Source organism: Solanum lycopersicum, chromosome 6, assembly GCF_036512215.1.
Source record: "Solanum lycopersicum chromosome 6, SLM_r2.1".
Taxonomy (NCBI): domain Eukaryota; kingdom Viridiplantae; phylum Streptophyta; class Magnoliopsida; order Solanales; family Solanaceae; genus Solanum; species Solanum lycopersicum.
In genome coordinates this window covers 26,412,475-26,426,807 of record NC_090805.1, presented here as the reverse complement: position 1 = coordinate 26,426,807, position 14,333 = coordinate 26,412,475, and the positions used below count along the sequence as shown (strand labels likewise).

At 30.6% G+C, this 14,333-nt stretch overlaps 1 protein-coding gene across 1 annotated transcript; it reads right to left on the bottom strand.

The window, feature by feature from the left end:
- Positions 1-434: 434 nt before the first annotated feature.
- On the bottom strand, positions 435-4,054 carry LOC101248108 (putative glycerol-3-phosphate transporter 1). The gene is made up of 3 exons (XM_004240709.5): positions 3,346-4,054; positions 1,390-2,437; positions 435-1,307 (listed from the first exon to the last, which is right to left on the bottom strand). Exons 2-3 carry the CDS (start codon positions 2,357-2,359, stop codon positions 745-747), a joined length of 1,533 nt encoding a protein of 510 aa, XP_004240757.1. The 5' UTR covers positions 2,360-2,437; positions 3,346-4,054; the 3' UTR covers positions 435-744.
- Positions 4,055-14,333: the final 10,279 nt, after the last annotated feature.

The following is a 14,333-nucleotide window of genomic DNA, read 5'->3' as shown; positions in this document are numbered from 1 at the left end:
ATTTAGTTTTACATTTAGAAATAATAATTGAAATCACGATTTGAAATTTCAGATCATGCTATCAAATTACATATCTAAATATTAATTTTAAATTATGATTTCGTATCACAGGTCAAAAAGACGCAAGCTTAGTACTTATGAATTGATGTCTGGTTTAAGTGGTTGTATAGCCTTATTTGATCCTTAGTATTTAGGAATTGATGTCTGGTTTAGGTAGTTGTATAGCCTAGTTTGATTTCTACATCTGGCTGATCCTACTTCTGAGGAGGGAGTTTTCCTTTCAGTATAATTTGTTCGTCTTACTTTTCCTTTTAATCAGTTCGAAAATTGCATCTTTCTGTTCGTTACAACATTTTAGTTCCACATAATAAAGATTAAATAACTTTTTGATACATTTAACGTATCTTTAGTTTAAAATTACAAGATTCAAAAACTTTTCTTATGTTTTAAATCTCCGTTTTTAAAATCAGACATATAAATTAAAACCGTTGGAGGCACATAAAATTTACATGTATATGTGATGATGATCTTAAGAGTCAACCAGTTTTGGCCCTTTCAGAGTCCATCTCACAAATGTTTAAGTTGATATGAGGGTTTCCACCTTTTCATCTCTGCCACTAAAATGAAGATGAATTCATATCCTCATCTTGAGTTGATTTGATCATTTCCACTTTTTTATCCCTCTAACTAAAGGCTGATAATATCCAAATTGAGCATTTGCATTATACCACAATGTTATGGCAATCACACTTGAAGATGAGTAGACATAATTGGTCTAGATGATCCTTGAGACCTCAATTCTTGAATCTTTCCGTTCACCTCAGTTACAACAAGCCTAGTCAAAAACAAACCAGCAACTAAAGCTGCTCCCATCAACATTACAAAAACTGCATTCCAGCTATCAGCTGAAATATAACCTGTTAGAAATGGTCCAACTGCAGCACCAATTGATCCAGTTCCATCAATAATAGCAGTGACAGTTGCAAGCGCTCGCGAATTACCCTTCAAAGAACTATGTGTTCCCAAATCTGCTGAAACAGCAGTTGTTATCAACGCGTAAGGTCCATTCACAAACACTCCACTAATCAACATGAGGATGATGTTTATAGTCATGGAGATTTGTCCGTAGCTTCGATATAGGTATAGAGCTGGGATAACACAGTACATAAAGCTAGCTGCTGTTATTGCTCTAGCATCCAACTTATCTGAGATGTAACCTGCTAAGATTCCACCTATTACCCCTCCAACATCAAACAACGTTGATAAGTTTCCAGATTCCTCGTTAGACAAGTATCGTCCATCTATTGCTGCAGTAGCATTAAAACAAAACACAAAGTTTAGAAAGCAACATATCTAACTTGACGAATATAGAATAGTTAACATTCATGCCTGTGTGGCTAATGTAGTAAGGCAGCCAATAGAGAAATGTGTAAGCCACCAATTTTGCGAAAAAAAGGCAAAGAGCAAAGGTTGCAACCCCCGGGATCTTCCATGCTTCTATAAAACCTACTGCACATGCTTCCTCTTCTCTGTCTGATCTCGACCTCAAGAGAGGTTGTTCATTCACTTCATCGTCTTCTTTCCCGGGAGATAACAACACTTCATCTTCATCTTTATTACCCCCAACAGATTCAGGATGAACGGGTAATAAAAGGAACACTATCGCACCACTAAAAGCAATAAGGATACCAGGAACAACCATTGACCAACCCCATCCATATTTCAATAAGATTGAGGCGACCAACGACCCTGTAATGTTCCCAACAGAGGTGTGAGCATTCCAAATGCCCATTATAAGTCCCCTTTTCTTCTTCTTTCCAAACCAATTCCCGACTACTGCAACCACTGATGGCCATCCAGTGGATTGAAACAATCCAGCAATCATTTGAATGATCAGATAGTAATAGAAACTATGGACGTTTGCCCAATATCCAACTCCAAAAAGAGCTGTAAATAAGCCAGTTCCCAACATACCCGCGGTCAAAAAAACTCTAAGATCCATCCTATCACCCACGTGCCCTGAGAAGTACATTCCGATGGCATACACAAATAGGAAAGCCACATCAAGGTCACCGAGCAATGTTGTTCCATCAGGACCATTAAACGGAAACCAACCATCTATAACTGATTTCCGAATACTATTTCCTTGCCATGGAAAAATCGGACCAATGCCAAGGGATTGAGGATCAAGTGCTTGTTTCACGATGCTTGTAGTTTTTCTATTAGCATGGTAACTTGTATATGCAAAAAATGTCACAATTAGAACAATGACTTGATATGTCTTGAAAGATAGGCTCGACTTTGTTATGCGCTCTATCAATTGAATTCCTAAGGGCTTGTTATTGTTCTTCTTCTTCATTGTTTGGCTTTGGAGGTGACTCCACTAATAGGGAACTTGATCAAGATAAAATGATGAACATATATTTTCCTCTTTTACCTGGAAAAAGATGCGCAAGACAATATCATTTAGATGTAAATATTCATAAATGTTCACAAGGAACATGGCTTCCTAGTCTAAGTAATTCACGTGTGACTTGCAAAAGGTATAATAATCCAAGGAACTATTTTATCCCATGTTTAGTTGGAGGTATTAGACAGTTTTAAAATTATTTACCGCACCATTTATATTTTTTTAATAGAATAAATTATCCCATATATATATATATATAGTGAAATAACTTATTCTCGACCAAATGATCCAAGTTCATGCTACATCAAATTACATATTATAAAAAGAGCATGACTAAAGAAACTAGCAGAGAAGAACAGCCCAATGGGTCAAAGCAGAGTTTTCCATGTCTTGTTTCTCTAAGGGGTAAATATATACTATCTATCTTCCTTTTCTACAACTTCATTCGCCGGTTTCGATTTACGTTACATAACTTTGAATTGATATTAAAATTTTAAAAATAAACGAAGACTTTTATATAATTTGAATTGGCATTAAATTCTATGAAATAAATGAAAGAATTTTAAAATTTGTGAAGTAAATAAGATAAAATAGAAAGGGCAAAGTTAATTATTACTTAGCAAACTTAGAAGTTTAAAAATTTATAGTGCGTCACGTGAATTGAAACCCGATATTTTGATGCCTTTTCCCTGATTTCGTAACTGTCTCAACACAAGAAAGAAGAAAAAAAACAGAGCAAGAAGATGAACATTAAAATAGAAAATTACTTGATTATAACTGCTCTACACAGATTAAGTCATCCTTATCAAACACAGGAAACAAGCTCAAAAAGATGAAATAATATAGTAACAACTAGTCGAGGTGCGTAAAAGCCGTACAACTTTATATATATATGAAGACCTGTAAAGAAATTAGGCATGAATTTAAGAGCTAACCTTGGGGTTTGTTCAATCCAACGAGTTAAGGTGTCAGTTTGCGATATCATGTAATTGCAGACATTCATAAGTTGCTTAATCCAACAAAAAAAAAAAAAGAGGAAGAGAAGGGAAGGTGTTTGAAGCTTTTAGTAAAGCAGAGAGTGGTAAAGAATGGTTAATATAATACTTAATATATAAAAAGGGAGCGGTGACAGGTCTGAATCCATATTTATTTCCACCACTCTATTTTACCATAATGTTATACCATTGGTTCAATAGTTGTCGTGATTTTCTTTTATAAAGTTAAATTATAAGATTAATTAATATTTTTTTAATTGTATTTATATTTAAAAGGTAGCAATTTATAATATTTTTTTTATATTTTTTAAATATTTAAAAATTTTCCTTAAAATAATAAATTAATTTAACCTTAAAAATTAATCAAATTAATTTTATAAAAGAGCAACACAATAATTAAAAGTGGAAAGAAAAAGTAGAAGGTATTTAGAATTGACTTAAAAGTTGGTCAAAATTACTTTTCAAATTAGTTTTTGATTTTTGAAAGTATTTCACAAATATAAAATAATCTAAAATAAATCAAAATAACTTAAAATTGTTATAAAATCAAGCCCATAAGAATATAATCATAAAGAGAAGAAGACAAGAGAAGTAGATAGAAGAATGAGAATTTTCTTCTTATTCAAGTGTATATAACTTTCATATGCCTATATTACAATAGTGAATGAACAACCCTATTTATAGAGTGAGAAATCACTCCAAATGTCACCATATTAAGTATCATAATAAATAGATACATTCTTATCCAAAAAGGTTCATGTAACCTAGTGAATATGAATTGATTGTTCATGTACCAACCTTATGGACTATCCACTCATTCAATGAATTTATAACACTCCCTCTTGGATGTCCATAGATAATGTGCCTCGTTAAAACCTTACTAGGAAAAACCCTGTGGGAAAAAATTCTAGTGAAGGAAAAAGAGTACACATATCTTTTGATACACACCATTTGTTGCCTCATTAAAAACCTTGCCAGGAAAACCCAGTGGGAAAAAACCTCAATCAAGGGAAAAAGAGTGCAACACGTATTGTACTCCCCCTGATTAAAACATCACTTAATTTCTTGTGATGATGTCTCCAATCTTCGTACATTGTGGTTGGTATATTTTTTTTTAAAGAAAAACCACACATTTCTTGAATATGGTGTGTCATTTATCTCAACCATACGCACTTTTGACTTGCTTCATGGAGGACTTTTATTTCTGCAGAGCAACATTTGCTTCATTGATCCCCAGGATATTATTGTGTCTCCACATGCAAACATATAGCGTGATTGAGATAGAACTTTATGCAGATCAGATAAATATTCTGCATCTGCGTAACCAATCAATTTTGTCTTGGATTCCTCGAAATAGAATAAGCCCATAACTATGGTCCTTCGAGGATATTCAATCATGTGTTCAACACCATTTCAATGTCCTTTTATCGGGGAGAAACTGAATCTTGCCAGTAAATTTACTGCAAAACAAATATCTAGTCAAATATTGTTAGTAAGATGCACTAGTGCCCTGATTGCACCAAGATAGAGTTTCATCACCAAGAAACTCATCATCCTTCTTTTGAGCTCAAACTGAATCATCATTTATGTCAAGTGATCTCATAATCATGGGGTACTCAATGAATGCAATTTATCCATATAAAATTGCATCAAAACTTTTCAGTGTATGTGCACTGTTAGACAAATATTTCATTTGTCAAATTATCAATCTGTAGGTCAAGACAAAATTTTGTTTACCAAGATCTTTTCATAAAAATACAAGGACTATTAGGGTCATTCTTTTGTACCCTTTTTCTTCCTTGACTATTTCAATCCATATAAGGATTCTTGAAGCTTTATTGGAAAAGTTTCTTGTAAACTCTTATATGTTTCAGACACCTCGATTGTTTCAAGGATTTTCATATAACCTTCATTGTCTAGCTAGACATTACAATTATTCATTACATGCATTCAAGTTTTCATAGTTCGCCAGATCAAAACAAACCTCATTGCATCCACCAAAAGAGAAAACATCTCCAATAATGTCAGGATTTTTGTGATAAATCTTTATGCCCCAAGGCACAAACCGTATTTGATATATTACGGTTATACTATCGCATAATTATTTATTTGTACCCCACTGACATTATACCTTGATTTATGGACTACCAGTCCAAAATGTCACTTTTCTAAGTGAAACAAAATATACTTGAATTATGCATTTTACTTGGCCAATCATTTATCTGTCCACACTATATGACAGATTTGAATTCAAGATCCTCGTCACAATTTATATCATTGAGCGCTACCTCATATCAAAGATACCGTCGACGGTTATTTGATATCGATTCCAACAAGACATAACTTATCGAGATCTCTTCATTTTTCATTATTTCAGGTACCTGAATCTTTTTCAAGATTTTATGAAGTGTTATGTCAATGTGCTCTTTTATAGCACTTGTCTAATTATCATGACCATATTGATCATTTGCTCCTTCCTTCTTCAAGGAATTTCATATTTTGAATCGACTGGTCAATTACACTTCCGGCGTATTATAAACTCTGTCCTTCAAGGACTTCACACTGGAGCATTTGCAGCTGAATTATATCATAGGGTCAGTGAATTCATCTGGCAACTGATTTGCAATATTATGTAACTGAATTATCCCTTGAACTTTAAGTTCACATATTTATTTAACGAGGATTTAGATAATTCATAATTAACCTCACACATAATTTTCAGCTGTCAATCATTTCTCCCCCGAATGTTAGAAAATCTAACATTCATTCCAACCTTATTTGGAAGTTCATCTTTGTGCGTGGTGGAGCAATTAAAATCATAACCGCACATTCAACATTTTAGATGAAAATTATATGGTTCCTGACCCTGAACCAATTTTAATGGGGAAACCTTGTTGGTTTGATGCATACATGTGTTGCTACATGTTAAATAAAATTATCTCATACCAAATCTTATTTGGGAGTTTTGTTCTCATAACCATGATTTAGCTATAATTTGAGGCATACAATTTCTGCTAAATCAACCAGCATTATTAATATAATTTCATAGTTTGGAACTGTGCTCTTAATTTTTAACAATTCGAGCAAACAAACTTACAAAAACCAATTTGTAAGTTGACAATAAAAGCATGTGATCATCGCATAGATGCATCTATCATATAGTTGCAGATGATCCACATGGAAGGTGAATGGGCCCATATTCACCTTTTTATATGTTCCAAAAACTTCAGTAGATTACAATCCCAACCTTAGCTGGTACAATGAAAACAAGTAATACAAGACAATTCTTGAAGAATCTTTTATTTCTTCATCATATAAGCCACATAAATTTTCAATTACGTTTGCATCACATTTAAATCAGAATGGTCAACTAATCATGCCAACTGATCTTTATTTCAGTATACTTATAGTTTACTTTTGCATGTGATTCCATTAGCATGCAAATGTTTGTGTGCAACAAACACGAGGAAAAAATGGGTAATATTTATAACCCTCTTCGATTGTAGTAATTTATAGATATTAAATCTTTTCGTAATTTATAGTCTCAATATTTTCTTTTCAATTCATCCGAAACTTAAAAAGTTTCTTGAAAGACTTACTACAATCCAATATTATTCCTTTGATAATAGCACAACTCGTTAGAGCTTGCAATTTAATTTTGTGTACTATCACATATTCCATGACACCATTCCTATGGTGAGCATCTCCTTCAAGGAGGAAATTATATTATCATTGTCATGGTCAAAATCATTACGAGCAAAACATGTTTCTTGCTTTACTTTTGTTGTACCAATGGTACACAACCAATGACAAATTTGTATTGCCACACAATAATGACTACAACCCTTATAGACAAGAACTATTTCTTTCTTTTGCCCTTTCGGTAGTTCACAATAAACATACCATAGTGACGTATAAACATACAATACCATTAACTATTTCTGGCAAATAAAATTTATTTCCTCTCAAACCTCCCGTAGAGGTGAATTTTGGTGTATATATCATTTTTTTTCCTCAAACCTCCCATAGAGGTGAGTTGTGACATATATCCAACCCATAATGATTTTATCACATTTTGACTCGTTCTCTTATAGAATGGTCGAGCATTCACGATACTCATCACAAGTCACATTCTCTTCAAGGAATAGACTAATCATTCATATGTACTTCATAAATTTGCATTATAAGTACATTGTCATGATTTTAATATTCATCATATTTTCATGACACACCTCAACATCACTTTGAAAGATCAAGTGTATCATCACTTTATCTTCTTGTCTTTTGATGGAGGATTTATAAAGTTGTCAAATTGGGTCGACAACATTCACAAGTCCAATGACCTTTCATACCATTTTATAATAAAAATTGCCTTCACATTTTGAAGGACTTTTTGGAGAACCCATAGTGTTCTTCCTTTTATAATTACCACAATGATGACTATTATAATTCCGTCATTTCATGCCCCTTTTCATATCGTTAAATATTTGTCATCTTTCAGACTAACTATTTACTGCTACAACATTCATACGATAGAATAGAGCAAGTGAACATGCGATTCCAAAATTATCATATGTTGTTACCACATTTTTTTCAAGGAAGAAGCAAATTCAATAGGACGGATTTCAAGACTTTTCATCAAAGTTTTAGTCATCATTATATCATCACTATGGTGCATTGACTCAAACTCAATGTCTTATCCATATAAGACATGTTACGCCATAATTCTATGGGACTTGAACTCAATCACAGTGCATCAAAACTCAAATTGATGTCTTACCCTTTTGGTGCGATAGAACTTGAATCTATCGTCTTATCCTCAAATATTTTTCATTGTGGTGCATCCGGACTTAAACCTGATGTCTTACCCTTTTGGTGCGATGAAACTTGAATCCATCGTCTTACCCTTAACCAACGGTATAATAGACCGAAGTACAACATGACTCACCCTTTGAGTCTTTCAAAATAATCAAAATAACATTCAAACTTATGCTATTAAAATTTTACACTTCTTCAATTTAAGAAGTTTTATATAGCATGTCATATTCAACCAATAATAGTATATGTCTTCGGTTCGTGATAATTGTTAGTGACTGAATACTATTTTTATTCTAAATCATAAAAATATTCTAGAAAATACATACCTTAATTTATGCATATAATACCTTGATTCTCATAACGAGATCAACCAAAACATGAGTTAAAGAAAAACTAAAACTCAATCTTAATTGGCTAAAGACTCGTGCTGATAACGTGTTATAAAATCAAGCCCATAAGAATATAATCATAAAGAGAAGAAGACAAGAGAAGTAGATAGAAGAATGAGAATTTTCTTCTTATTCAAGCGTATATAATTTTCATATGTCTATATTACAATAGTGAATGAACAACCCTATTTATAGAGTGAGAAATCACTCCAAAGGTCACCATATTAAGTATCATAATAAATAGATACATTCTTATCCAAAAAGGTTCATGTAACCTAGTGAATATGAATTGGTTGTTCATGTACCAACCTTATGGACTATCCACTCATTCAATGAATTTATAACAAAAATACGTATTTGACAAGATTAAAAATAATTCAAAATAAGTTCAAAATTAAAAATAGATTTTTCCAACTATTTTATTTTATTTTTTGACTTTAAAATTATTTAGATTTAATTTTTTTTAAACTTAAAAATTACTTTTTTTTTAAAGTCGATACAGACATTTGCATTGCTTCGACTTCAACCTCACGATACTGCAAAGTGCTACACAACTTTTACGGAGTTGTCGCAATTAAACGCACCTAGGCAATTTGAATATAATCAATATTAATATTTTATTAAAGACCAAACAAATGAGAAATGACATTTTTAATTTAATTCTTTTTTTTGTTGGTATTTTTTAAGAGTATACCTTTTTAGGTGTATGTTGGTCCGTTAACATAAGAAAAACACAGATGAATGATGAAGACCTGAGAATCGAACTCTGAAATGGCGTGCATATTTCACGAACAAATATAACAATTAGTTAATTGAGGCATGAAATTGATGGAAAGTTTGAGCTCAAATTTATATCAACGAAAATAGGATATTATAAAATTAAAACAACTAAATCAAAAACTAATTAAGCCTATCTTGTAAAAAGGAAAAGGTTCCAAACCTATCTTTATTAGTAAGAGGGAAGGGGTAAGCCAATAAAATATTTTTATTAAACATTTTTTATCAAAAAAATTGGAAAAACATTTATATGTGTTTTCATTCCTCTCTACGTAGCTAAATTTACCACATAGAATGTTAATTATATATAATCAAAGAAAACAATATATTTTATATGATTATCTTAACTATATTGCCCAATAGATGATTTTTCTCCCTTCAAAATTTGAATGAATGTATCTAATTAAAATATTTTATTATGCGTTAAGGTGTTAATTAAAATAAAAAGTCTAAATAAAATGTCATATATGTCTAAGTAAGCACCTTTATTTTTGTTTTTTAATGATATTTTCCATTGCTATCCACCTAATGACAGAGTTGAAATAAGTTGCGTGTAGTATTTGAGAGGTTAATAATTTCTGTAATGCGTGTCCCATGCATGAGCTTCACGGTCAATGAAATAAACTTTTCTTAAAATATTACACTCTTTAATTATATTTTCTTAAATCCATTTTTGTGTGTCTATGTTTCCCAAATAAAATTTTGTCAAAGGAGTTAGATATCAAAGACTAAAGTAGTTTCAATACACATTTTTTTCTTTTTTAAAAAAATTGTGCTTGTGTGTATATTTTTCTATTTTATTTAGAGAATGTATAGATATTAAGAAATTATAAATCAAGAAACAAAAAGATTGCTAAATTACTTTTTGTCTTATTGTATTTTTCTTAATATGTAAAAACTTTACTATTCTGGAAAACATATACCAGAAATTTATTAGTGGATATTCTCAAATCAGCATCAGTAAGTTTGAAAACAATATGATATATCTTGGAATTGATTAATTTGGAGTATTCTACACACTTTGGAAGTATTGTCCATGAAAATATTAATTTACATATTACATTATAAGGTGATGATATTGAACTTTCAAGAAGGTACATTCCAGGAATTAAGCTGCAAAGATACAATTCATTGACAATTGACATTTTTGTCTTTTTTTAAAAAAAATTTATCACTTAAATTTATATAATATAAGATCATGAGAAATACTCTAATAAAAAAGAATTTACTTTCAACATTCAAAATCTTTAATTATCGAAGAAAAGAACTAATTTATTTTATGTTTTATCGCAATCACAATAACGTGACTTATAAAAAAACATTGAAAAACACAATAGGTTCAAAGTGCTTTTTTTTCTTTTTTCAAGGATGCTTCAATATAATTACCGTTTGCGTACACTTTACACTAATATAACAATTTAATTCTCAACAAATCTTCAAACGAATGTAATTTGATACCATTATAACATTACTTTATATTATATCATATTTGTTACCTCATCATATTTCTAGTCATTAATTTAGAATTTAATGGATTGGTGCAATAATTTACTTAAATTTTTATCTATTTTGTAATGAGGAAGAAAGATTGAGTGGTATATTTAGGAAGCATCTTGGAAATTTCCTTGCCTGGATTCTTTTGCAAAAGTTTTAGGAGTTATGATCACTACGAAATGGGCCTACAAAGCTAAAAATATATAGGAGGCAAATCGACGGTGTTTTCCTAGTGATGGTGTGGTTTGTAAGGGTTGTATCAATCGCTCGATCCAGTTTTATGTATTATTATGTTTGTTTTATCGATTTTAATTTGTAAACGGATCAAATCAATAAAATATTTATTATTAGTTTTTAGTTAATCAATTTTTGATTCTTAATGGTTCATATTTTTAGTTTAATCGATAAGAAAAATGCTAATATAAATATAATCATATATACAGGACATTCATAAAATAGAAATAATAGCAAAAATGAAAGTACAGCACAATAAATCACAAAAACAACATTAATTGTCTGTCTTTGTCACAAATCTAAAATTGAAAAAAAGAGAAGGTAATACTAGTTTGTGTTGAGGGGAGAGGTGTGTCGCTGTGGAGAGGTAAATAGGCTAATTTGTGTTGCCTACTATCGAATAATAATACTAAAATTTAAGAAATATGATTTGATAAAATATTAAAGTCATTATTGAATAATTAGGAGTAAAATAATAATATTAATATAATATGCATTATCAATACACTAAATCAATAACACGATACAAAAATCACAAAATCTTAAATCCAATAATTCAATACTAATAAGCTATATTTTTTCCTATTCAATTTTATTAATTAAATCAATATTAGCACGTTAGTAAAGATGTGTGCATCGACTCAAACTATTCGAACTCAAACTTAGCTCAACCAAGTTTGCCTTATATTAATTGATGACTCTAGTTCAACCAAAGGCTCACGAGTTTGACTATTTAAAGTTTTGTTTTTCTAGTTATTATTCTAATTAATTTATTTGAATTAATTACTTGTAATTTTAAATTGCTTTAAATGAATATTAAAGAATGAATAAATGTTATATTTAGGAAAGAGCTTGGAAGTTTCCTAGCCTGGATTCTTTTGCATAAGGTTGGGCTTACATCAATAGTCACCCCCATACTATTCAGGGTCAATTTGAAATAGGCCCCTATCAAGGGGGCACCAATAGTTTTTGCCTCCATAGATAGGATTGAGGATATGTTAGGGCTTCAATCATTTTGAAAATATTTTTAACGGATGCTTTCTCTGTTCACAATTATTTAACAAGTATTTTGAAGTAGATGTCTAAGATTAATTGTTAATTTAAACAATCAAGAAATAATTAGTCATTTTTTAATTCTTTTCTTAATAATTACTCCATTTTGTTCAATAGAAAAATTATGTAGACTTTTAAAATTCTTGATATAGTAGGATTATATTAGTCAAATTACACTTTATATTAAATTTTCCTTGCGACGAGTACATGACCTTACCCTAACAAATAATTATGGACGGAGAAAGTATATTTTATATTTAGTTGAATTTACACAATTTTTCTCAAATGTATCATAATTTTAAGATGATCCTCACATTTTGTATGTATTTTTTTAATTAAAAAAAATTATCATATGAGACGCTATTCACTCACTCAATTGTTTTAAGTTATTTCTCTAGAAGTATATTTTTTTAATCAATACTCAAGATCAAGTCACATTGTAACAAGTTTAGATTCACTATCATCCGTCGAACTATAAATCCACATGTGACTTGCCCCCTTCATATTTTTTTTAACTTCTTCAAATATATTGATCAAGCCAAAAGTGTGGAAGAAGACAAACCCTTCCAATTTTAAATCGTGCTACATCATAGAATGATAAGAGTTATATGTTGTTTTTGTCATAGAATGTCACCGTACATAAACGGATCCAAGTTCCAACAAATAAAGAATGAACATATATACATGCAATCATCGCATCTAACAAGGAGAGGCGAAACCTCTCGGTAAAAAAATATGTTGTATATTTAAAAAAATTTATGTCTATATATATTGATTTTGAATCTCCTAAATGTAAGATTAGAACTTGGCTTAGTGGTTGAGAGGTTCATAACTCACCTTGATGTTTCAAGATCAAATTTTAGGTACTATCTGAACCCCTAAATAGAAATTCTGGATCCATCGCTACAGTAAAAGTACTATATATACAGAAACCTATTCTAATTCGTTTGATTGAGAATAAATTATCATGAGATTAACTATCTAGAAATAAGTTACCTCACCATGCAAATAAGATAACATATTTTATCACTATAATGAATACCCCATACCTTCATCCAAACACAGGATAAAATTATATCTTATGGCGTCACACTAAATAACTCCTTCTTGTTAGCAATATTTTTTATATTTTATAATATTAAAAGTTCTTAAAAGAACAATAGTATTAGAATTAAGTTTTAACTTTTTAATTCGTAATCAATTTATAAAAGGAAAAATTGTATATAATAGCAAACTAATAACCTAAATTAACTGGAATAGCTAGGATTTGATTTAATTGTGCTCCATAGCAAACATTAGCTAAAATTTGCCAGCGTCTCTCTCCCAAAAATCTCGCTCGCCACTCTCCATTCTCGCTCGCATCTCTCGCTTTATACACAGAAGTGTATAATTCTGTTTCTGTTTTGTATAAAGCGAGAGAAAATTGTATATACACATGCAAAAATGTATATCTTCGTGTTATACACTTAATTATACAATTTACAAACATTTTACTTCAAATATTGCAGAGAAAAAGGCCAACGAATTATACAATTGCAGTGAAATACAATTTTCTCTAGCTTTATACAACAGAAGTGTATATATTGTGTTTCTGTTTTTGTATAAAGCGAGAAAAACATATGTCTTCTTGCTATACACTTATAATTATGCAATATACATACATTTTAATTCGATTCAACTGTATGCAAAGCAAATTATACAATTACAGCGAAATAGGCCAGCGAATTATACAATTGTATATGTAAAAGCGAATTATACAGTTTTATGTTTGCTATGGAGCGCAATTATGCAAACTTTGCTATAATATACAAATATGAATTTTTTGTTTGCTATATGTGAAAGTTGCCCTTAATAAAATGAGTATTCATAATTTTATATCTTATACATACAATTTTTTATTTTCAGGAACTACTTGATAGCCCATAGGAATTGTGTGTGATGTCTAGCCCATAAGTCTTACGAAGCTATGGACTGCTAAAGCCCACGAGACCACTTAAACTCCAATACGAGAACCCATGGTATTTGCACAAAGAGAAACAATTACACGATTGTTATAAAATAAGTGTTATTGCTAAGATAACAAGATAGGTGGATGAGAAATAGTATGTTTAATACTTTAATTTTACTTGTTCTTGATTCTCCGTTGTTACAAGAAGAGGAGGC